General features: G+C 38.9%; 3 protein-coding genes across 3 annotated transcripts; 2 read left to right on the top strand and 1 right to left on the bottom strand.

The window, feature by feature from the left end:
• The first annotated feature begins 605 nt into the window (after positions 1-605).
• LOC113332420 (probable leucine-rich repeat receptor-like protein kinase At1g35710) lies at positions 606-3,160 on the top strand. Its single transcript, XM_026578966.1, has 2 exons — positions 606-2,634; positions 2,754-3,160. The coding sequence occupies exons 1-2, from the start codon at positions 606-608 to the stop codon at positions 3,158-3,160; spliced, it is 2,436 nt and encodes an 811-aa protein (XP_026434751.1).
• Positions 3,161-10,340: 7,180 nt separating this feature from the next.
• Positions 10,341-12,968, bottom strand: LOC113332541 (ABC transporter F family member 1-like). The gene is made up of 6 exons (XM_026579089.1): positions 12,380-12,968; positions 11,913-12,153; positions 11,729-11,802; positions 11,411-11,621; positions 11,123-11,321; positions 10,341-10,519 (listed from the first exon to the last, which is right to left on the bottom strand). The coding sequence occupies exons 2-6, from the start codon at positions 11,967-11,969 to the stop codon at positions 10,461-10,463; spliced, it is 600 nt and encodes a 199-aa protein (XP_026434874.1). The 5' UTR covers positions 11,970-12,153; positions 12,380-12,968; the 3' UTR covers positions 10,341-10,460.
• A 6,262-nt stretch (positions 12,969-19,230) lies between these two features.
• Positions 19,231-20,181, top strand: LOC113332419 (putative glucan endo-1,3-beta-glucosidase GVI; the record flags this gene model as incomplete). The annotated part of the gene is made up of 1 exon (XM_026578965.1): positions 19,231-20,181. A coding segment is annotated over one exon (951 nt), but the record flags the coding sequence as incomplete, so codon positions are not given.
• Positions 20,182-25,644: the final 5,463 nt, after the last annotated feature.

Genomic DNA, 25,644 nt, shown 5'->3' with positions numbered 1-25,644 from the left:
GTTACTGCAACTTTGCTAATGGTGGCGTTATTTTTTGTCTCATTTTACATTGTTGATGTTTCTGCTTATACTCTTCTTCTTCATCGGTAACTAATAAAAAACAGTTACACGAAGAAGTAGATTCTCTTTTGAAATGGAAATCAACTCTTGTTAACCAAAGTGCCTCTGGCCTCCATTCTTGGACGAAAAGTACTACTGGTAGTGTAATAAGTCCATGCAGGTGGTATGGGGTCACTTGTGACAACGCGGGAAGCATCACAAGGTTGAATATAACAGGTTTACTCTTGCAAGGTACACTCCACAGTTTCAATTTCGCATCTTTCCCCAAACTTGTTAGCTTTGACTTGAGTACCAACGAACTCTTCGGATCCATTCCCCCTCAAATTGGTAATCTTTCAAAACTTACCAATCTTGATCTTTCTATGAATAAACTTTCCGGGAATATTCCACCTGAAATAGGATTCCTAACAAATATGAGGATATTGGGCATTGCTCAAAATCAAATTAGTGGCCCGATCCCGAATTTTATATTTAATCTGAGCAGTCTATACACTTTATACCTTTATGAAAATCAACTTTCTGGTACCATCCCTCATGAAATCGTAATGTTAAAATCTCTTGCTAAATTAGCGTTGTCCACGAACAATCTTGTCGGTGCAATCCCTAATTCTATATGCAACCTGAGCAACCTAAACATTTTATATCTTGAAAGGAATCAACTCTCTGGTACCATTCCTGAAGAAATCGGAATGCTAAAGTCTCTTACTAGCCTTACTTTCGCCTCTAACAATCTCACTGGTCTAATCCCAACATCTATAAGTAATCTCAGCAGCCTAAACATTTTATATCTCCATGAAAATCAACTCTCTGGTACAGTTCCTCAAGAAATCGGAAGCTTAAGGTCCATTACTAACATATCATTGTATAGGAACAAGCTCACGGGTTCAATACCTATTTCATTGTGCAACTCCACTAACTTAAGCGAGTTACTTCTTTTTCAAAATTATCTCTCTGGTACCATTCCTCAAGATATCGGGAGGCTGAGGTCTCTTAATGTACTTCAATTGTCCAAAAACAGCCTCAGTGGTCCAATTCCTACTTCTGTATGTAATCTGAGCAACGTATACCTTTTCTTTGCTTACGAAAATCAACTTTCTGGTAGCATCCCTCAAGAAATTGGAAGGCTGAAATCTCTTACTGACTTCGTATTGCATTATAACAACCTCGTTGGCCCGATCCCCAACTCTATATGTAACTTGAGCAAACTAAACAGACTTATCCTTGTCGGGAATCAACTTTCTGGTAGCATTCCTCAAGAATTAGGGAGGCTGAGGTCTCTTCTTGACTTAAGGTTGTATGCAAATAATCTAGTTGGTTCAATCCCTACTTCTTTATGTAATTCGACAAATGGAATGGTATCCAACTTGGAGCGTCTCGACTTATCAGACAATAAGCTTACCGGACCGATCCCCACACAACTTGGAGATTGTTCAAACTTATTCTTTTTGAACTTGAGTAGGAACAGTTTTAATGAAAGTATTCCATCTCAGATTGGAACCTTAAGTTCGTTGTCACTCTTGTTGGATCTTAGTCAAAATGAGCTAACCGGAAAGATACCGTCTGATCTGGGGAATTTGAACAAACTGGAAAGCTTGAATTTGTCTCATAATAAGCTTTCTGGTTTAATCCCACCTTCATTTGATAAAATGGTTAGCTTGACCACCGTTGATATTTCTTATAATGAATTGACTGGTCCCATTCCAAACATCAAGGCCTTTGAGGATGCTCCTTTCGATGCACTGAAGAACAACAAAGGCTTATGTGGCAGTCACTCTGGAGCTCTTCCACCATGTCATTCCTTGGTTACAAATACAAGAAAAATGGCAAAAGCTAAACTGGTGGTGATGGTCCTAGTTCCTCTGTTTGGTTCGTTGTTTCTTTTGTTCGTAGTTCTCGCTATTCTTTTCGGCTTTCGAAAAAGATTAGGTAGAAATGGCAAGCAGGTGGATCAAACTAAAGCCCAGGATACCAGGAAGAATTTATTCTCAATATGGAATTTTGATGGGAAACTAGCCTTTGAAGATATAATTGAAGCAACGGAAGATTTTGACACCAAATACTGCATTGGAACGGGAGGGTATGGTAGTGTTTACAAAGCAGAGCTACCAACACGCCAGATCGTTGCTGTGAAGAAACTGCACTCATCAGACGAAGATTCGGAAATGGTTAATTTAAAATCTTTTGAAAGTGAAGTTCATGCATTGACGGAAATTCGGCATCGGAACATCGTGAAGCTCTTCGGGTTCTGTTCTAATCCAGAACGAAAAATCTCATTTTTGGTTTACGAGTTTGTAGAGAGGGGAAGTTTGAAAATGATTTTATGTGACGGGGAACAAGCAGTGAAGTTTGATTGGCTAAAGAGGATAAGGTTCATCAAGGGAACAGCTAATGCTATTGCGTACATGCACCATGATTGCGTACCAGCGCTAGTTCATAGGGACATATCTAGTAACAATGTTTTGTTGGATGCTGAGTACGAAGCTCGAGTTTCTGATTTTGGTACTGCTAGGATGTTGAAGCCAGATTCATCCAATTGGACTTCACTAGCTGGAACAGATGGATATGTTGCTCCAGGTACTTGCAATTCGCATTGAAAATCTAATACATATTTCTGTAACCTTTTTTTAGTATACTTCCTATTTAGTAAATAAATTTTTCTATTTTCCTGTTATTGATAATGCATATTGTGGCAGAGCTCGCATACACAATGAAGGTAACAGAAAAATGTGATGTTTATAGCTTTGGTATTGTCCTGTTAGAAGTGCTAATGGGGAGGCATCCATCTGAAATCGTCATGCTACTCTCTCATATTCTTGTTCAATCATCGTGTTCGTCTCCGACTTCAAGTACTGTGGGGCAAAACATGAGGTTGCAAGACATTTTAGACCCATGCATTGGAGCACCAACGGGTGTTGCAAAAACAGAAATAATGTACTTCATGAAGGTTGGATTCTCATGCATAAGAGGCGATCCATGTACTCGACCAACTATGCAAGAAGCATCGGTCGAGCTCTCAGTATCAGCTCGGAGTAGGCCATCTTTTGGGAAGCCCTTTGAAACCATTACACTGGGAGACATACTACTAATGGGGCATTCCTAAGAATGATGTGCAACTAAATCATCCAGATTCCACTTCACTTGTTTCTTCTATCATTATTCAGTTAAGAATAATAGAATATTGTATTACATTAAATCAACTTCCGTTTTGTTTTGTTCTCGTTTCATATATTTTTGAAGAGAATTAGTCAAAACTATTTATGAACTGTTCCAAGCCGAAGTAGTATCACTTTTAAATCGCATGATTATTGTAGATACCAAAATACCATATTCGACATGCGGTACTTTGATAGAAAATGTAGGTACACAAAATAGGCTCGCCACGTGGCCGCACAGGAAGGCACGAAATAGGACTGAAGAATCTCACTCACAGATCCCTGTCAGTGACTTGCAAATCAAATTTCAGAATTACCTCACCACCAAATAAGAACACGAAGCACGAAGAGGAAGCATCCTAAAACGAAGTATCTCGCATAAGAAATCTAAAACACAAACGAATCGAATTGGAGTAACCAACAAGACACCAACCACGAAATAAAGGTTGGCGAAATAAGGTTACTTGCCTGAAAAGATAATTGGCGAAGTCAGTAAATTATGGATCAAGAAAAGAGACAGTTTTCCCGACAAACACCCAAAGATGTCAGCGAAAGAAAGGGGAAAACTTTATGGAAAATGATCTGGGCGAAGTATAAAGCATCTCCACGAGATCCAGACGAAGTAAAATGAGCTGTACACCATTAGGGTCGATTGGTCTATAAATATGGGTCCTTGAGCAATGTACAAAAGGTCGGATTCTGGGGATAGGGGAGAGCTTTGCTTAGAGGGAGAAATCAGGGTTTCCTTGTATTCAAGAACTTGTATTTTTCACTATTTGGAGTGGTTAATCAATAAAGAATTTCTGATCCAAAACTCTTACCATGTCTTAGATCTGTTCAGTTTCTTATTTGGGTGTGCTACTGGATTTTCAGTAGTTACATTTTGGCGTCCATAAACAGGGACTTAGATTGAGGATTTATCCTCATCTAAGAGTTGAGAAAAGCTGAAGTCGTTTCAAAGTCGTGATAGCTTAATATCTAGGCGAGTTGTTGTACACAGTGGAGTTTCATAGATTTTGCAGTTTGCTCACGTCCAGGATCTGAGATCTGAAAGAGAATATCGGTGAAACGCCAGGCGGATAATTGGTTGGTAAATACTAAATAAGGGTCAAATGATGGCAGGAAGAGCAGGGCGAGCGAAACCTCTAACGGTGGTAAGAATGAGCAAGCGGTTGGAAGTACGAAGAGAAGAATGAAAGAGAAGGAATCAGTTGCAGATGGGGAAAGCACCGCAAGTCGGCGAAAAGGTAAGACGAGTGAAGATACTGAACTCATGAAGGAACCTCTCCAAATCATGAAAGTTGGGGCTATCACGAAAAAGGGAGCGATCCGAGAATAAATGGGAAGGGATGTTGTTGACGAGAGCATGACGCTAAAAGAACCGAGTGAGGCAACCCGTCGGGGGAAAGACGAGTAATATATGAACCTGAGAAGCAGGCTGGAACGGAAAAGCAAGGAGGTCAGGCGACACAACAAGATTACGAACGCGACAATAAGATAGTGATTGGAAACTTGCAAGAAGGAGATACGAGTTTGGAAGCGATAACCATCTCGTGTCTAAGGAGGATCTTACATCGAAGATATGACCCTTATGAAAATCACGAGGAAGAAGACGAACGAGATAAAGAAGAAAGAACACAGAGGAGGCTGTAAGAAGGCTATGATCGGGAGAGAGATCTGAGGAGATTACTAGTAGAGGCGAGATATGAAAATCAAATATTAAGATACGAAGACGGAAGGAGGCGTGAGGATAAAAGCATAGACAAAGTAAGGGGAAGGATTTTAGATCGTGAAATCTTACATGAGCTGCGGAGTATTAGGGTGCAGATGAGGAACTCACAAAGGAAGGGACGAGGCAATCACCCCTGCAACTTCGTTAGTTCTAGCGAAGCTAAAACCAACCTGAAAGAGAGAAGATGATGGAAGGGAAGACGACGGAAAGGGGCGAAAGCAATCGATTCACAAAACAAAACCGGTTCAGTTCCAGAGAAATACAAGGGAAGACGACGGAAACAACCCACGAAAGAGATGAAAGAGAATGTCGATAAGGACGACGGAAACAACCCATGAAAGAGATGGAAGAGAATCTCGATAAGGACGACGGAATCAACTCACGAAGAGATGGGAGAGAATGTCGATAAGGACGACGGAATCAACTCACGTGGAGGTGAAAGAGAATGTTGATGAAGACGATGGAATCAACTCACGGGGAGATAGAAAAGTATGTCGATGAAGACGACGTGATATTGGAATAGAGAGACGCTTCGTCAAGAAAGAGAACAAGAACGAGATCTCGTGGGACAACACGTTAGATTGGCGAGACAAGACGACACGCCGACGCTGCAAAACCACAAACTTGATGAAGAGAGAGCGACTAGCGATTCGCGAGGAGGTACGGATTCGGGAGCAAGAACGGTTTCACTGGGAAGAAGAAACTTACGTTAAAGGGACAATACATACGAAGATAATGGAAACGAATAAAAGGACAAAGAAGGATGCGACGAAGGAAGAATGAAGAAGAAAGGAATCTGAGGAAAGAAGGAAAAAGATGTGAGGATCAAGGACGAAGATATAAAGAAGGAAAAAGATGTGAGGATGAAGGGAAACGTGAAGACCCAAAACTGAGCTTCTCAAAGCATTGTGGGCAGTTCCGGCGAGGATCTGTTAGAGAAGAAGAGATATTGAAGAAGATTACTTCGACAAAGCTTCCAGCGAGGTAAGACAGTTAACGAGCAAACGAAAAGTGAAGGAAGGTGCACTTCGTCAGGAGCAGAATATAACAAAGCAAAGCTTGCTTCGTCGGAATATCATTAGCAAATGACAAATTTGCAAGACGACGGAAACATTCAGCTACTCCTGGAGGAAAGGATGATTGAAATTCCAAAAAGAAGACATGCAAAGCCGTCCATGTGATAAATCATCGACGAAAAGGAGGAAAGGATGATTGCAGTACCAACGAGGAAACGCGCAAAGCCGCCGATGTGATAAGTCATCGACGAAGAGATAAATCAGCTCCAACCCAGCGAACACACTAACTCTGACCCACTGGAGCGGCTCACTTAGATGCTACACGAAGTACAATACAACTTCAAGTTTCACGAATAAAGCAGAAAAAGGAATGAAATCAAAGACAAATAAGAAATGAAGTAAATCAAGTCCAGCAAGGAAAAATGAGACCTCACAACAGGAAAGTAAGACCTCGCATTTGCAGGAAAATAAGATCCACGAAATGGTGTTAGAGAAACCTTAAACCCTTCGCGTATGAAGGCTGGGAATCCACGGCGTGCACCCTAGTTCGAACTAAAGTGTAAGAGGAAAAGTCCTAACGCACGTCGTGAACAACTCTCAGATACATAAGCTAGGGGCAATGATAAGACCTATCCGCTGAGGGTCCCTTTTATGATGGCCTTCGGTAAGGGGTGCGGAGTATGACCAGGGCGCTGACGTATTTAGTTGAGCTGCGGGTGCCTGAGACGTCTGGAGCGTTACCGACCATGTCTGTATAGAAAGTCCTGGATACAAAGCACTCGGTCCCAAAGAAACCCCACATAGGGTGTGACTTCGTAACCATGAGCCATATCGGCGAAGGGATAACAAGTCACGAAAACAACTGACTGTCGTAATAACCGGATGGGAGGAGACCAACATGCATGTTAGGATTAACCTCCTTGAAGGGGCAATCAGTGGGAACATAAAGGGACGGCACCCTCCAGATTAGGGAGTTGCGTGACCAAAAAAGACGGCAATATCATGGGGATATTATTCATGGGAATAGTTAGGCATGTCGTGTTGTCGCGAAATAAGACCTCACTAGAGAATGTTAAGGCGAGGTTGATGGATTGTTATTCGCAAGAATAATGAGCGTCTGAGACTTCGTCGAATTAAGACCCTTAATGAGAGGGTGGGGAAAAGTAAGACCTTAACTAGGAGGCGCAATAAGACCTCCTATAGCCACACAGTTTACAACACCAAAATATGTACAAGAGGCAAGAGAAAGAAAGCAAACAAAACCAAAAATAAAAGAAAGGTAACAAAACGAAGAAGAAGGTAATAAATCAAAGAATAAGATAAAAAAATGAAGAAGAAGGTAACGAAACGAAGAAGAAGGTAACAAAACGAAGAAAAGGTAACAAAGCGAAGAAATGGTAACAAAACGAAGAAAAGGTAACAAAGCGAAGAAGAAGGTAACAGAGCGAAGATAATCCTAAAGAGGACGCATAGCCATAATACTTCGCATGAAGACAAGGGAAAGAGATCAAGAATGGATACTTCGTATACTTCGGAATTCTTATTATTCATACTTCTTGAAGACGTAAGGTATCAAACAAAACAAGGTCAGAGGCAACAAAGGAGAATTACATTACTTTTACTTTGGATAGCTTAAGTTCTTTCATCTACCAAAGCAAAAGGAGGCACACATATAAGGAAAATGCATATTATACACTTTGCACAAAGGTAATAATATCATGTGATTGATATGAATCAAAGGTCGCTAAGAAAAGTACAAATGAACCAATATCATGTGAAAATCTACAATGAGGCAAGATGAACGAGAAGAGATACCAACAACTCATCATCAAAGATAACATCAACACAAGGTTATCACCGGTAAATCTCAAACTTACACTTACAATGAACTTCGCACAAGAACGAAGAGAGGATGCTTGGAAGAAAATCATCAAAACTAACTTACACGATCGAAGCTCGTTAACAATGAACGAATTGAGGGAGTATCAGGAGGAATACATAGCCTTGGAGGAAAAGCAGAGGCAAGTTAGCAAGGTTAAGCCGACCCCGACAAAAGAAGGAAATTTTCGACTCTTACCAAGAACGATACACGTTGTGGAAGACGACTTAAAATACGATAAAGGGGAATCGTCGAACGTAATCCTTACGAAGTTGGTAGTTGTGTCAAGGGGAGATCAAGAATGGGTTGATCAAAATCTTAGGCGTGAGGAGTTAAGACGAAGGAATTATGATCCACGAGATAATAACGCGGGATATCAACAAAGAAATGACCAAGGAGAAAGGTTCGGAAAAGGAGAACCATCCCGAGATAAAGAAAAATGGAAAAACGAAGAAGGGGAAAATAATTGAAGAAGAAGAAATGACGATAATCGAAAAAGAAACACCTGTTATCAAAGAGAAGCGAACCCCACGAGGTCGATTAAGTAACATCGAAGGTAAAGAGATGGAGCGGTTAAAAGAAGAGCTTTATAAAGAAATATGAAGGAAAGAAGGGGCAGGGTGAGCGAAATGAACAGCAGGACTTGAAAAGAGCCATAGAAAAAAGTAAAAAGGATTTCAAGGAAAAGGGATATCGGACTCAGCGGTCAATGGAAGTCATTAAAAGGGGAACATCGAGTGGAACAACGAGAAATGTCTCAGCAAGGGAAAAGGCAATAGAATTTACGGGGCCGCTGGAAATGATGAATAAATGTGCAACAAGTGGACCACGCAAACCCGAGATTGCAGCATTATTTTATCTAAATCAAAGGGATAACGTTAACGAAGATATCTCGCTCACTACATATTTCGTCAATTTTAGCTCATTACATGTAACATGACACCTCGCTACTTCTCACCAACATGAAAAATCAACAACCAACAATACCAGGGAAAAATCTAAGCGAAGCAATGAATGGATCCAACAACAACTCATGATCGACCGCAACAAGATCAAGGAATGATGCTTCTATATCGCATCGAAGCTTCGAAACTTCGCGAAAGAATAATAGGCAAGTATATACTTTTCAAGTTATTATTCTTTCGCTCGTTCCTTCATCAGCAAAGGTTAAAGTCATCCACTCAAGCATCAAATGTCACGCTCCAAGAACTATACCAAAACGGATTTTTCCTTAAGGATCGTTCTTCAAGCAATACTCAAGAAAAAAAGGGTAAAATGTAGATACCAAAATACCATACTCGACATGTGGTACTTTGATAGAAAATGTAGATACACAAAATAGGCTCGCCACGTGGCCTCACAGGAAGGCACAAAATAGGACTGAAGAATCTCACTCAAAGATCCCGGTCAGTGACTTGCCAAATCAAATGTCAGAATTACCTCGCCACCAACTAAGAACACGAAGCACGAAGAGGAAGCATCCTAAAACGAAGTATCTCGCATAAGGAATCTAAAACACAAACGAATCAAATTTGAGTAACCAATAAGACACCATCCACTAAATAAAGGTTGGAGAAATAAGGTTACTTGCCTGAAAAGATAATTGGCGAAGTCAGTAAATTATGGAGTAAGAAAAGAGACAGTTGTCCCGACAAACACCCAAAGTTGTCAGCGAAAGAAAGGGGAAAACTTTATGGAAAATGATCTGGGCGAAGTATAAAGCATCTCCACGAGATCCAGACGAAGTAAAATGAGTTGTACGCCATTAGGGTTGATTGGTCTATAAATAGGGGTCCTTAGGCAATGTACAAAAGGTCGGATTCTGGAGAGAGGGGAGAGCTTTGCTTAGAGGGAGAAATTAGGGTTTCTTTGTATTCAAGAACTTGTATTTTTCACTACTTGGAGTGGTTAATCAATAAAGAATTTCTGATCCAGAACTCTTACTATGTCTTAGATCTGTTTCGTTTTTTATTTGTGTATGCTACTGGATTTTCTGTAGTTACAATTATCTAAGAGAGATCCATTAATTAATTGTTCATTTACAAGCACTACGGGAAAAACATCGATCAACTACACCAAAAAACTGTTGTCATACGGTATACGACGACGGATATCTATGGGTTGCACAAGGGGGTTGTAGAAAGTCTTCAATTCTTTGCAACTCGTCAATACTAGACGTAAACACGGTTGTCGTCCCATTATATACCACGCTTTTTTCAGTTGTGAAAGTCTTTTGAAATTTCCTTTTAATGCCTAACACAACTCTTACCTGGGTTGTGAAAATAACTCTTACACTACTTTTGTTGGGGTTGTAGAAATTTAGTTTACAACCATGGTTAGAGTTGTATGTGAATTCCTTAACGACTTTGGGAAGAGTTGTATGTCATTTCTTTAACAACTTTGGTTTAAGTTGTATGTGAATTCCTTGACAACTATAATTAGAGTTGTATGTCATTTCTTGGACAACTGTAGTTTGAACTGTATGTCACTTCTTTGACAACTATGGGAAGAGTTGTATGTCATTTCCTTGACAACTCTAATCCTGAGTTGTGGTACATATTCGATTTGAAAAAAAAAAGTGAGAATTTAAATACAAAATTAAATCTGTAATACTGTAATAACTATGGACACCTTCTTTCAGTGCGGTTTCTTCCTCTCTTGTCCAGCTCCCTGCATTGCCCTAGATCAACACAAATAGCATGAGAAAAGGTTAGAGACTACCAACAAGGTTTAGCCAACAGAGCAGATAAGTAATCAGCGAACTAGTGAATAATAAACAAGCTATACGTGCATTTATCACGTTGCTTTTGATGCCATTGACTTATTTAGTGGATTATTTCTATTTCCCCCCAAAGCAACATGTATAAGTAGAATTGCAGATGAGCAATCTGAGCATATGATAATTGATACAACGATGAAACAGAAACAAAACACACAAAATAAGCCACTAGTTTACTAATATATTGAAGTTTCTCGAAATTAAGTCAATCAAGTCTAAAGCAAGTCACCAATCTAATGATCATCACTGTTATAAAGCCATGGTGTTCCCAACTACAGAGTGATGCAAGCTCCCAACTTTCAGCTCTCTGTATTGTTTCAAACATCTAATGTGACATATAAAAAAAATTATCAAAAATAACTACAGAGTGATGCAAATGAAGTAACACCAAGTTCCTGAACAAGATAAATATCAGTGGGGATACTCAAATTCAAGTATAAAAGCCTAATGTACACAATCCTGTAATCAGCTGACCAACATTAAGTGAACAATAAGACTAAATACCTTGCACCGTGCAGCAACATCTTGGAATGCAAGCATCAACATCCTGGTACTCTATAATTCCATAACTATCCCGTGTTTTCTTGGCTTGCATATTCTTGTCAAAACCAAGACCAAACAGAATTTCAGTTGCACATTTCTCAGCTGTTGCAACATCCAAGGACTCCAACCGTTCATAAACACGATCTAGAGCTTCTCCACTCTAATGACAAAAGAGCATTAAACTCCACACCAAACTCCAAATATTTAGAATTCAAAGCACTGCATAGTGAGTGGCATCATTTCACAAACCTGTTCAGCCAAACGTTCAGCTTCTTTTTCCAATTTTAGCCTCTCGTCATCACAATTTATAACAGCCTCCAGGGAGGACATGTCAGCAGCTTCAATCTCCCGGCTAAGATGGTAAATATCCATATGATCCGGAATAGGAAGCTCCCTTTTTCCAATTGCAGTTAAGAGAGTAGACTTTCCACAACCATTCAAACCAAGCAAACCGTAACGCCTGGAAAAACAGAAAGAGATTCGAAAATACAGGTTACTTTTCACTGACCGATGTTTGCATCAAACGGAAGCTAAGTAAGTGAACAAATAAAACCAGAAGCTAGAAACCTGCCATAATTAAGCTCCATTTCAGAATCCACTATGATATCATGACCATGGAAGGTAACAGATAAAGAATCTATCTGCAATGAGCACAAAAAAAAATGCTCAAATTAGTTCCTCATATAGTAAAACAGCCAACCCAACAAAAAAAAAAAAGACAATATTATCAAAACCAAACAAGAATCTCCACCAAACTGCAGCTGCAATCAGCACCAATACCAGCTCCATAACCTGTAAAACCTAACATTCATATAACCCATTTCAATGAACTTCAACAGCAGCAACACAACTGATTCTCATCTGATTCTTCTTGCTAGCATCACCAGCTACTCAACCTTAGACATCATCATCTACTGCAACTTCAACTTCAGCTCCACGTACCCCTGCAATCTCCACCTCAACTGCAACCCAACATTTCAATCTTAAACTGCCTGTGTAACAATCAAAATTACCACTATCAAATTCATATAAAACGCTGTAAAATCCATGATTTTTTTACAAGAAATCAACAAAATTCTAAAATATAAATAAAAATGATGAGAAATTAAGAAGAAAAAAGGTGAAATTATGGCAGGTTGCAGTAGATGATGATTTTTTTGCCAGGGTGAACCCTAGACTAGCAAACTCCATCTCTGTAATTCGTCTCAAATTCATTACCAGCACATAACTTTCAGCAATGACAGACCAACAGTTCATCCAGTAGAATCACCACCACAAATTCCTTCTTGTTCAAAGCTTCACTACAACAAAATCAAACCCTTAAATCTTCGCTTCATCTCAAGTTCACCTCAAACCCTTGTTTCTTGAAATCTTACAGACATCAATTCCATTACAGATTCATCTTCTACAGCATCAACGAGATCTGCTTCTTTTTCGGTTGAAACACAAATTCAGTGAATTAGGGTTTCGTGGAATTGTTCAGAGAATATGTAGAAGATGAAATTGAGAGTCTTCGGGGAAGATTAGAGATGAGTTTTACTAAAATATAGAGATGGAAGAATCGAGTTCTGTGATGAAGATTTGAAGCAATTGAAGCTAACGAAACTTGGGTTAGGGTTTCACGAATTGCAGAGTTAGAAAAGAGGGCGAGAAGAGAAATTTGGAGTTCGATTTTGACTTTTAATTGAAACATTTTGAAGAGATGTTGAAATTTGGTTTCGTTTCTTCAGATGTAGGTTTTCTGATTTGCTTCATACTGAAACTCATTCCTTTGTTAAATCACTGGTAAAAAAAATCTTGAGTGTGGATTTTTTTTATGAGGGAGGCGCAACGTGAGTTAGGGTTTTTTTGAGAAAAGTGAGTGAATGAAGATAAGTGAGAGAAAAAAAAATCATTTTATCTAAAAGAATTTGAACGGATAAGATGTGGTAGGATGGGGTAATACGGATTATGAAAATATTTGGACGGTATAGATTTAAGTTAAGAGTGTCATACGGATCAAGGCAAGTGTGTTTTCTTTGTGCTTTCTCTTTGTGTTAATACGAACTCATGTTTTCGATTTAATTATCAACCTTCGACATGAAAAAAATCCAAAAAAAGTATTAATAAATTTAGGACATTGTTATCGACATTCTGATATAAAAAAAATCCAAAAAATGTATAAGAATGAATCGGGAAATGAAAAATGAATTCGATAATTGGTGTGTTTCTTTGTGGTTTCTCTTTGTGTTTTGTGCTTTCTCTTTGTGCTTCCGTTTTGAATTTCGGATAGTCGCATAGGTCATGAAGTAATTTTGACAAGTCATACAAGTATCTTTAGTTCACACTGGTAAATTCAGGTTATAAGATTACTAGAGATGGACCACGAAATTCAGGATGGTTCTGACTTCAAACTTGGCTGGATACATCATCAAAATCGATAAATATGAAGCTCAGTGTTCATTCGAATTTCAAATGTGTTATAACAACATACAAACTATGAGCCAAAAAGCTCCGGGAGGGTTCTGACTTCAAACTTAGCATGATACATCATCGAAATCGATAAATATGAAGCTCAGTGTTGATTCGAACTTCAAATGTGGTATAACGACATACAAATTATGAACTTAGAAGCTTCGGGAGGATTCTGACTTCAAACATAGCATGATACATCATCAAAATCGATAAATATGAAGATCAATGTTGATTTTAACTTCAAATGTGGTATAACGACGTACAAACTGTGAACCAATAAGCTTCGGGAGGGTTCTAACTTCAAACTTAGCAGGATACATCATTGAAATCGATAAATATGAAGTTCAGTGTGGATTCGAAATTCAAATATGGTATAACGGCATACAAACTCTGAACTAAGAAGCTCCGGGAGGGTTCTGACTTCAAACTTAGCAGGATACATTAGTGAAATCCATAAATATGAAGCTTAATGCCTGTTCGAACTTCAAATGTGAAATAACACCATACAAATTCTGAACCAAGAAGCTCTGGGAAGGTTCTGACTTCAAACTTAGCATAATACATCATCAGACTACTCTAAGTATTACGGTTGGGATTGGACTAATTTAAGTCGAAAATTTCGTAAGAACGATGAATCCATCCATTTACAGGTAAGATTCCTTTGTAATATACCCCGAAACGTTAAACAAACCCTATTCTAGCATATTGTATGCAAACCCTGGCTCCGAGATCGAAACCTGGTCGTGAGTGGACTACTATAAGTCTGAAATTTCGTAAGAACGATGAATCCATCCATTTACAGGTAAGATTCCTTTGGAATATTCCCTGAAACATTAAACAAACCCTATTCTAGCATATTGTATGCAAACCCTGGCTCCGAGATTGAAACATGGTCGTCAGTGGACTACTATAAGTCGGAAAATTTCGTAAGAACGATGAATCCATCCATTTACAGGTAAGATTCCTTTGTAATATTCCTCGAAACATTAAACAAACCTTATTCTAGCATATTGTATGCAAACCCTGGCTCCGAGATCGAAACCTGGCCGTGAGTGGACTACTATAAGTCGGAAATTTCATAAGAACGATGAATCCATCCATTTACAGGTAAGATTCATTTGTAATATTCCCCGAAACACTAAACAAACCCTATTCTAGCATATTGTATTTTAACCCTGGCTCCGAGATCGAAACCTGGTCGTGAGTGGACTACTATAAGTCAGAAATTTCGTAAGAGCGATGAATCCATCCATTTACAGGTAAGATTCCTTTGGAATATTCCCTGAAACATTAAACAAACCCTATTCTAGCATATTGTATGCAAATCCTGACTCCGAGATCGAAACCTGGCCGTCAGTGGACTGCTATAAGTCGGAAATTTCGTAAGAACGATAAATCCATCCATTTACAGGTAAGATTCCTTTGGAATATTCCCCGAAACATTAAACAAACCCTATTCTGGCATATTATATGCAAACCCTGGCTCCGAGATCGAAACCTGGCCGTCAGTGGACTACTATAAGTCGGAAATTTCGTAAGAACGATGAATCCATCCATTTACAGGTAAGATTCCTTTGGAATATTCCCCGAAACATTAAACAAACCCTATTCTGGCATATTGTGTGCAAACCCTGGCTCCGAGATCGAAACCTGGCCAGGAGCGGATTACTATAAGTCTGAAAGTTCGCAAAGACGATGAATACAACCATTAAGGGTAAGATTCCATGGAAATATTCTCATAAACCTTAAACACACACAAATTCGTCAACTTTGAGAAAGAAACTGGCTCCGAGATCGAAACCTGGCCATGAGCGGACTACTATAAGTCTGAAAGTTCGCAAAGACGATGAATACAACCATTTACGGGTAAGATTCCATGGGAATATTCTCAGAAACCTTAAACACACACAAGTTCGTCAACTTTGAGAAAGAAACTTGCTCCGGGATCGAAACCTGGCCATGAGCGGACTACTATAAGTCTGAAAGTTCGCAAAGACGATGAATCCAACCATTTACGGGTAAGATTCCATGGGAATATTCTCAAAAACCTTAAACACACACAAATTCGTCAACTTTGAGAAAGAAACTGGCTCCGAGATCGAAACCTGGCCATGAGCGGACTACTATAAGTCTGAAAGTTCGCAAAGACGATGAATACAACCATTTACGGGTAAGATTCCTTGGGAATATTCTCAGAAACCTTAAACACACACAAGTTCGTCAACTTTGAGAAAGAAACTTGCTCCGGGATCGAAACATGGCCATGAGCGGACTACTATAAGTCTGAAAGTTCGCAAAGACGATGAATCCAACCATTTACGGGTAAGATTCCATGGGAATATTCTCAAAAACCTTAAACACACACAAATTCGTCAACTTCGAGAAAGAAACTGGCTCTGGGATTGAAACTTGGCCATGAGCGGACTACTATAAGTCTGAAAGTTCGCAAAGACGATGAATCCACCCATTTATGGGTAAGATTCCATGGGAATATTCTTAAAGACCTTAAACACACATAAATTTGTCTACTTCGAGAAAGAAACTGGCTACGAGATCGAGACCTGTCCAGGAGCGGACTACTATAAGTCGGAAATTTGGTAAGTACGATGAACCCATCCATTTACAAGTAAGATTCCTTCGGAATATTCTTCGAAACCTTAATTAAACCCTATTCTAGCATATTGTATGCATAACTTGGCTCGGAGCTCGAAACCTAGCCGGGAGCGGACTATATAAGTCGGAAACTTTGTAAGAACGATGAATCCATCCATATACAGGTAAGATTCTCCGAAACCTTAAACAAACCATTTTCAAGGGGGAATTTTTTGAAGAAGTGAATAAAATTTAGCAAAAGTGAGAAGAATTTAGCAGAAGTGAGAAGAATTTAGCAGAAGTGTTTATACTATAAGACAACTCTTATAAAGGTTGTGAATAGTGATGACAATTTTTTTTTTGCAGAAGTGAGAAAAATTTAGCAGAAGTGAGAAAATTTTTAGCAGAAGTGAGAAAAATTTAGCAGAAGTGGGAAGTTTTTTGCAGAAGTGAATAAAATTTAGCAGAAGTGAGAAAAATTTAGCAGAAGTGGGAATTTTTTTGCAGAAGTGAATAAAATTTAGCAGAAGTGAGAAAAACTTAGCAGAAGTTTTTATACCTCTACGACGACTCTTAAGGGGGTTGTATAAGGTCTATTTATCCTTTTCTTCTTATCTTTTCCATCTCCCATCATAACCATCCATTTACATCATAACCGTCCATTTTTTTTTTCCTTAACATTTTTATTCCTTAGCACTTTTTTATAAAAGTAAATGTAAAATATAAGTAGACATGTAAATGTGGAAGGGTGGTTGAAATCCAAGTCTTAGACAGAGGAGGTTCAGTCTCGATTCACCTTAGCCTCATTTTTTTTTCAAAGTCGATTTATCATTTTACAACCCTTGTAAAGGTTGTGAATATTGATCAGAAAAAAAAGCACAAATCTACCAATATTATGAAGTCGGAAGGATGGTCAATGACTTGTGCGAACACACAGTATGCCTAGGTTCAAATCTTTACAAGAACATTTTTCAAAATCGATTTTTTTTTATCTTCATCAACTTTTATGCGTGTTGTTATACATTTATTCACTACCTTTAAGATATGAGTTGTAAAGTCTAAAGCTGGTCACTTCTCTCTGCAACCCTTTTCACACAAAATATTGTGGTATTTCATTCTCGTCACTACTCTTTGGACCTCTTGTTGGACGGTTTTTACTTTGACAACTTTTTCGTTGGAAAAAGTTGTAAAACATGCTATCTTTTACAACTTTAAAATTACGAGTTGTCAATCTACAGTTGTAGATTACTATTTTTCCCGTAGTGATAAGCGTAAAAATAATTTGGCCAAAACTTAACAACGTATGGCATATAGCACGAAATATTTTCCATATATTCGGATTACAATATTGAGTGCATGAGAACAAATGTCATGGCCGTCATGGGTCTTAATTAAGATAGCACAGACACAGTTGTAGTCGAGTCTTAACGTCTATGTATTTGTATACCTGAATGAAAGTAGGTTATAGTATATAAAAATACAGATCACTGCTATAATGGGATTGTTAATAGTTTATTAATGGAAAAGATGTTCTAAAACAGAGTGAAAACCCAAGAAAACTGGGTAAAAATATTAGAAACTAGAATTAAGGCCAAATGCAGCAGTGAGGAAGCTTCCATGCCTGTGATGAATCCTCCCTGCTGTGCAGCAAACTTACATCATGGTTCTTGTTGTTATGCCTTCCGACATGATATGCAGACATCATTTTCTTTGCTACAGACATCTTTCCATTGAGTTTATCGGTTTGTTTCTTTTCTTCAATGGAACCTATTTTCTCCTGATCTGTAAACCCCTCCAGAATTAGAAGCCGGCTCTCGTGTTGGTTATGTAGAGCTTCCAAGAGCAAAAATATTGAAGCCATGGGATTGTGTTTGTAGAGGAATAAGCTAATGAATCCTCACACCATATATATAAAAAGTTGTTAGCAGCTTGTTCACACGAAACATATTAAACATTTGAGTACTCAAAGAAATGATTTAAAAGTGAAGTTTAGTTCATGTAATTCTTTCCATAATTCATTGTTGTTCATCTGAATTAATGACTCTCTTTTCCAATCAGTCAAATGGAAGTTGAACAACCTTTGACTCCATCACGTTACCATGTGCATATGTATATAAGTGCTCAATTTCTTACCCAACCATTGAGCATTTGTTAGCTTACAAGTGATGCGCCTACGGCTACTTGAATCACTTAGGTATATCTTTAGGCACCATGGGCATGTGCCCAGTAAATGTGGTTTTCTAATTGATTTACAGTAACATTTGGTGTTTGGATTCCATTAAAACGACTAATCTAGCAAAATAAAGTCCCAAAATGATCGACTTCGAGTTTTTGGATTCCTGTCCCAAAATAGCAAAGCGACAGGCTACATTGACCGTTTTAGAGATATAGAGAATACAAATTAAACTGGTCTTCGGACTTTAGACTTAGACCCATCTAATCAAGCGGCTAAGCTTCTTTTTTTTTTTTTTTTTTGTTATGCAGTTATATGGAAAATATCCGAATATCCATGCATGCATGCACCGTAAATTGTTATTGTGGTTCTATAAAAAAATACATAATTATCAGAAGAAAATAAATTTTATATAATGGAAAGAAAATATCCTCTATAATGGAATTTAAAAGATTTATATGTACAAAAATGATCTTGCAAATCTAAATTTCATTATTATGGTAAATAACTATATATCTAAAGCTGTAAATAACTATAGAAAACCCTAACACCTTTGGAGAAAAATTAGTATAAAATCCTTACACCATTGTCACTCAAACTTAAAAATAAAAGAACAATAAAGAAAGAAAAAATAGAGATAATTTCAATTCATTTTCGTGGAAATTTGGCAAAGCTTTCAAAGATGAGTTGCATTCTTTCAGTACTTGGGTTCTCGGTTTTTGCTTATGTTGTTGCGATCTCCATTGCTTATACAGGCATGTAGTTAAAAAACTTTTAATCACCCTGCAAATGTCTTATGTTTTTTTCTTTTGTTTTTTCTTGAGTAAGTTACTGATCATTTTCATTATTGCATACAGGAGCATATCGTGTTGGTGTGAACTACGGGATGGTGAGTGACAATATTCCACCACCAGACCAAGTCATAACAATGTGCAAATCAAGGAATATCCAAAGACTTCGCTTATTCGAGCCAAATCCAAGCGCTTTAGCAGCTCTATCATTTTCTGGGATAGAAGTTATTCTCGGTACTCGAAATGAAGATCTTCCAAAACTAGCGGTAGACCCATCATATGCAAAAACATGGGTAGAGACGCATGTAATGCCACACATAGATACTACGCTCTTTAAATACATATCGGCAGGCAATGAGGTTATACCTGGTGAGCTTGCAAACTATGTATTACCTGCAATGAAAAATCTGGATGCGGCTCTTAAAGCTGTGGGTCGAAAAATCCCAGTAAGTACAACTGTACCTTCGAATGTTTTGGGGATATCATATCCACCTTCTGCTGGGAAATTTTCACCCATGACGGCTCCTGTAATGGAACCCATCGTAGCATTTTTGGCATCAGAATCATACCCTCTACTTGTCAATATATACCCATATTTCGCCTATATAGGTAACCCCAAGGACATAAGTATGGATTACGCATTGTTCAATTCTAACGAAGTTGTTGTTAGAGATGGTGAACTCGGATACAAGAATCTCTTTCTTGCTATGGTTGATGCAGTGTATGCAGCTCTAGAGAGAGCCGGGGGTTCTACTGTTGGAATTGTTGTTTCAGAAACTGGTTGGCCTTCAGCTGGAGGTGATGGATTGGTGGCAACTATAGATAATGCTCGGATGTATAACAGAAATCTTATTGCTCATTTAGCATTTTCACCGGGAACACCGAGACGACCCAGACAAGATTTAGAGACATATATATTCGCATTATTTAACGAAAATCTCAAGGCTGTTGGAACTGAGAGGAATTTTGGGCTTTACTACCCAAACATGACAGAAGTCTACGTTATATGACTCCGCAATCCCATAGCGCGCTTTCATGTCAGATTTATGCCATTTACGCGAAAGATTCGCAGGATTTCTTAGAGTGTATTTTCCATTGCCCTTTAGATTCGCAGGAAAAGGCTAACGATACTTTCAGTCAGCTACATTGAGTAACACTTATGTTTTTGAGATGAAAGGTTAAAATTTTATTTAAAAAAATAATTATTTACAGGTTATCGATTTTTTGTGAATCAGTATAGTTATAAGAAATTTTAAAATCTACTTTGTGCACAATGAATCAAGCACAACACAGTACCTGATTCAAATAGTCCCGACTCAAATGTATGAGCCAAGTCGGACCGCGACTCAGACATCAGAAAAAGTAAAAAATAAACGATCCTACAACGGACTCAGGCTGAGTCAAATTCAGATCCCGAGTCAGATACAAACGCATTGCCAGTGTGCATAAATTCTCTCGAGAGATTTTGGGATTAGGATTGGCATAGCACGGGAGAGAGAGAATGCAACAACATGTCTTCTTTACCTCTCTCAGAATGAGTCAGATTGGGGGTTAGGGTTAGGGTTCCGACTCAAATGTATGAGCCAAGTCGGACCGCGACTCAGACATCAGAAAAAGTAAAAAATAAACGATCCTACAACGGACTCAGGCTGAGTCAAATTCAGATCCCGAGTCAGATACAAACGCATTGCCAGTGTGCATAAATTCTCGCGAGAGATTTTGGGATTAGGATTGGCATAGCACGAGAGAGAGAGAGAACGCAACAACATGTCTTCTGTACCTCTCTCAGAATGAGTCAGATTGGGGGTTAGGGTTCTTCTGTTAATAAGACGCTGATTGAGAGAGAAAGAGATGGCGGCAATAGCAATCGTGAAAAAGATCTATGCGAATTCTCAAGCACTATCTATGATACGTGTTCTTGCATCCTCTGGAATAGATAGAACAACTACTATTATACCTGGTTCTGAAGTGGTAAAAGCATATAGTACAACTGCGGTAGATGAAACCAAAACTACAGAAGATAGAGGAGGAGGAGATGTTAATAATAAGGTAAAAGCGGAAGCAACAATGGTTTCTGATGACGCGTGGAAGAAGAAAACTCTTAAAAAGATCGAGAAAACTGGCTTGAAAATGCTCCAACTGCTCCAAAAGTTTTACAAGGACCGTGAAGAAGATGAGATGTTTAATGACTCAAACGATAAACTGATCAATTATATGAAACCCATCAAGGAGTTGTGGCGTATAAAGCTCGAAGAGGAGGAGCGGATACTCCTAGAAGAGGGATGGACACAATTGAGAAATTTATTAAGCAGTCATGCAGGACTAAAAATTGTCATCAGAAATTCCTATTATCTATCCAGCACCACCATGGGTCTGGAGGAAAACAAAATCTTAAATTCGCAGTCGCTTCACCTTACAGAGGTGTAACCAGTGTTATGAGATTACCATTACGGCGTCCTGGTCCGTATGGATTACCAAGACAAGTAGTGCATGATGTGGTATGTATTACCACCAAGGATGCATTTCTCTTGTATAATCCCACCACCGGTGAAGCATCACCTTGGATTGAAACCACCGTCGTCACCTGGAAAGGAAAAGCGCCAAAGCGCAAAGTGGAGTCCATTGCTTTAGGATTCGACTCAGAAAACTGGAAACATAAAGTCATACGCATATGAAGTAATGTAAAGAAAAAGTCTGATCCTGAAACTGAAAATGAGTTTCTGGTTGCGGAGGTGTTGACTGATCAGGATGGTACATGGGGGACTGGCGAACATCATTGGAGAAAACTGGCGTTTTCCCTGCGCGGCATCGAAGATGCAGAGAGGCTCGTGTTTGAGAATGGTCCTCTCTATTTGTATGATAAGATACATTGGAGATGTCATTATGAGAGAAAATATGAGTATATTCTTAAGCTCGATATTGAAAGTGAAACCTTCGTTTATACTCCAGTTTCTAGATTTCTCATTCAAGAGTTCATGGATTCATCGAAAAACGTACGATCGATGATGATGGAAGTCGATGGCAAAATAACTATTTTAAAGAGTGCATCAGATCAAGAAGAAACTTCTTATTTATGGATATGTCATGCATTTAAAGGTGGGAGGATTGAATGGTCTGAAGAGAAGGTCCCGATACCTTAGCTTATGATATATCTTGACATTATTGTGTTTGTTATTTGGTTGTAACTGCATATGTATTCTTTATGTATATATCCTAGATATTGTTAGGTGTATCTTTTATTTGCCTTATCTAGGTGTTAGGTGTATCTTTTATTTGCCTTATCTAGTTGTGTAAACATGTATAAATCAGGCTTTTGCCTATCAATGAATATACAAAGAATTATTCTCACAACTACATTAGAATCTCTATGCTCATGTTTATCATGGCATCAGAGCTAGGAAAGATCTGAGAACCAGTTTTCGCTGCAATGCAATCCAGAGAAAATACAACCCATAGAAAACATAGTAATCATGTCAAGAGAAGATTCTCAACCTATCACTGTTCGCTTTGATGGAACCAATTACAATCACTGGTCATTCCTCATGAGGAGTTTTCTTAAAGGAAAGAGTATGTGGAAGTATGTCGATGGTATAGAAAAGAAACCTACAACAAGCATTTCTGTTGAAAAAGGGAAAGAAAATGAAACACAGAAAAAGGATCCAAAAGAAGAATGGGAGATTAACAATCACAGGATTCTCACTTGGATTGGAAACACAGTCATTCCTTCCATAAGCATGCAACTCACAATTTTTGAGGTAGCCAAAGATGCATGGGATTTTCTTTCGAAAAGGTACACCTAAATCAACTTTGCTCAGAGGTATAAACTCGAACAAGATATTAGATCTATGAAAGAATCGCATGATCAGTCTATTTATGTTTTTCATTCTAAGATGTCTTTAATATGGAGTCAATTAGCACTCATGGAACCAATATGGACCGTACATTTGGAATTGTGGCAGAAGTATATAAAGGAAACACGTTTAGTTCAGTTTCTAATGGCTTTGCGTGATGAGTTTGAGTCTGTTAGGGCATCAGTCCTTCATAGTTCACCTCTTCCCACGGTGGAAGTTGCTTTGTCTAAACTTATTACAGAAGAAACAAGGAAAAGAATCACACCGGAGATATCAGGAGTATTTGATGTGCCCTCACGATCCATCCCTAACAATTTTCCAAGAAACTCAAATGCTCAAGCGCAGCGTGATATGTCTCAAGTACAGTGTCATAACTGCAAGACCTTTGGACACTTGGCAAGGAACTGCAATCTCCCATCGGCCAATACATCACCTGCTGCCACAATACCTGACACATCCACAACACAGTGTGGGTATTGTAAGGAATTTGGTCACCCACAATACCTGCACCTCACCAACCTCAAGAAACATGAGAAGTATCAATGTTAATGGAGGAAACAAATTCAATACACCTACCAGATTTACGGAAGCTCCAGTTTCATCTGCAACAGATCCATATGCAACATCGACAACCTCATCTGCATTAGTTGTACCTGGTGGTGGTTCAGCACCAAACCTTGCGATATTCAAGAGATGATTAAACAAGCACTCTCAATTGGTGTTGTTACAGCTGCATCTGCCTTCTCTATCTCCTCAGGTATTTATTCAACATAATGGTTTCTCGACTCAGGAGCATCAAACCATATGACTTTTAATAAAAAGTTTTTTGAAAGTCTTCATCCTGTCATCACCCCTAAGATTCATACTGCTGATGGATCAACAGTAACTGCAAGTCATATAGGCTTGGTCAACAATGCAAATAACTTCTATGTACCAGATGTGTTTCTTGTTCCAAATATTACAATGAATCTTATTTCAGTTGGTCAACTGCGTGATCAAGGTTATATCACATATTGTTTTCCTTTTAGTTGTTTTATACAGGATCTCAAAACCGGGAAGCTAGTTGGGATAGGCCGTAGAGTTGGTCGGTTGTATCTCCTTCAATCTCTTGCTCTCTCAGCAGAATCTAAAAGTTATGTCGTAGCTTCTACTCCCACTGCACCTGTGTCAATATCTCCCTTCATGTCTTGGCATTCTAGGTTACGTCATGTTTCATTTTCTCGTCTTTCATATATGATCAATAAGGGTTTACTAGGAGATACTCGGTTAGATAAAGAACCAAATTGCATCTCTTGTAAACTGACAAAACAACCAGCTCTTTCTTTTAATCTTAGCACTTCTGCCTCAACTGAACCTTTTGCTCTTATACATTCTGATGTCTGGGGTAAATCTCCAATTATGTCAAAGGGAGGTGCTTTGTATTATGTCAGTTTTATTGATGATTATTCGCGGTTGGCAGGCCTCGAAAAGGGTATTAGAAATTATCCCCGGCCAAAAACTTGGTGGGCCCGGAGATATGTATAAAATTAAGCGCAATAAAAACGGGGGCCTACAGTAATACCGCAAGTGCACGGTCGTCGGTTGTAGCTCGTGCAAGTACGGGTCGATCCACAGAGATCGGGTGTGTTTTGGAAGTGTTTTAGCTAATTGGGTTCCTAAATTGCTATTGGGCTATGAAGCCTTTTGGCTTAAATTGGGCTTTGAGTACTAATGGGTTTGAATGCCCTTTGAATGAATTGGGCTTAGTGGGTTTGTTAACAATAAAATGAACTGAGCTTGGGCTCAGTTATCTTTGAAGTGTAAATGGGCTTTGGCCTTACAGGGAACTGAACTTGGGCTCAACAGTTCACTTGTGAATTGGGCTCAGTGTCTTTTGTTGTGAACTGGGCTTTGGATTCAGTCAAGGTTCTGGGCCTTTGGGATGAAATGTATTGGGCTTGGCTATTGAACTAGGCCTTTGGGCTTCACTGAATTGGACTTTGGCTTTGTAACTTATGAGCTTTGGAACAGCAGCAGACAACAGCAACAGCAGCAGTGCAGCAGAAGCACAAGGCAGTAAAGAGGAAGGAAAACAGCAGCACTGCAAGTGAAGCAACAGCAGCAGGAGAAGTGCTGCAGGGCAAGTGCAAGAGAAGTGGAGTGGCAGCAACAGCTGCAGCAGTGCAGCAGCAGCAGCTGCAAGGGAAGGAAAGCAGCAGCACTGCAAGTGTAAGGGAAGGCAATGCAGCACAAGTGCTGCACAGCAGCTGCAGAGGGAGGCAGCAACACAAGGCAAAGAAGAGAAAGCAGCAAGCAAAGACAACACAGGGCAAAAACAAGGAACAAAGCAAATGAAAACTAAACAGCAATAAAGCAGTGAACAAAAACAAAACAAAACAAAACAAGATGAACCAAGGCCTGAGGCCAAGGGCAGGGATGATAATGAAACTAAAATGAGCAAGGCTAAGCTAAGGCACGATTACAGGAGGTATACTAAAAGAATGGGAAGAAAACTAGCTTGCTAAGAGCACTAGTTTCTCCCAATGCTCAATCAACAGTGCAACCTAAGCATACAACAAGAATGGTAAGATAATCAGCTTGCTATGAGCACTGATTTCTTCCATTGCACAATTACATCAATGC

Source organism: Papaver somniferum, unplaced genomic scaffold, assembly GCF_003573695.1.
Source record: "Papaver somniferum cultivar HN1 unplaced genomic scaffold, ASM357369v1 unplaced-scaffold_131, whole genome shotgun sequence".
Taxonomy (NCBI): Eukaryota; Viridiplantae; Streptophyta; class Magnoliopsida; order Ranunculales; family Papaveraceae; genus Papaver; species Papaver somniferum.
This window is presented reverse-complemented; position numbering and strand designations above follow the sequence as displayed.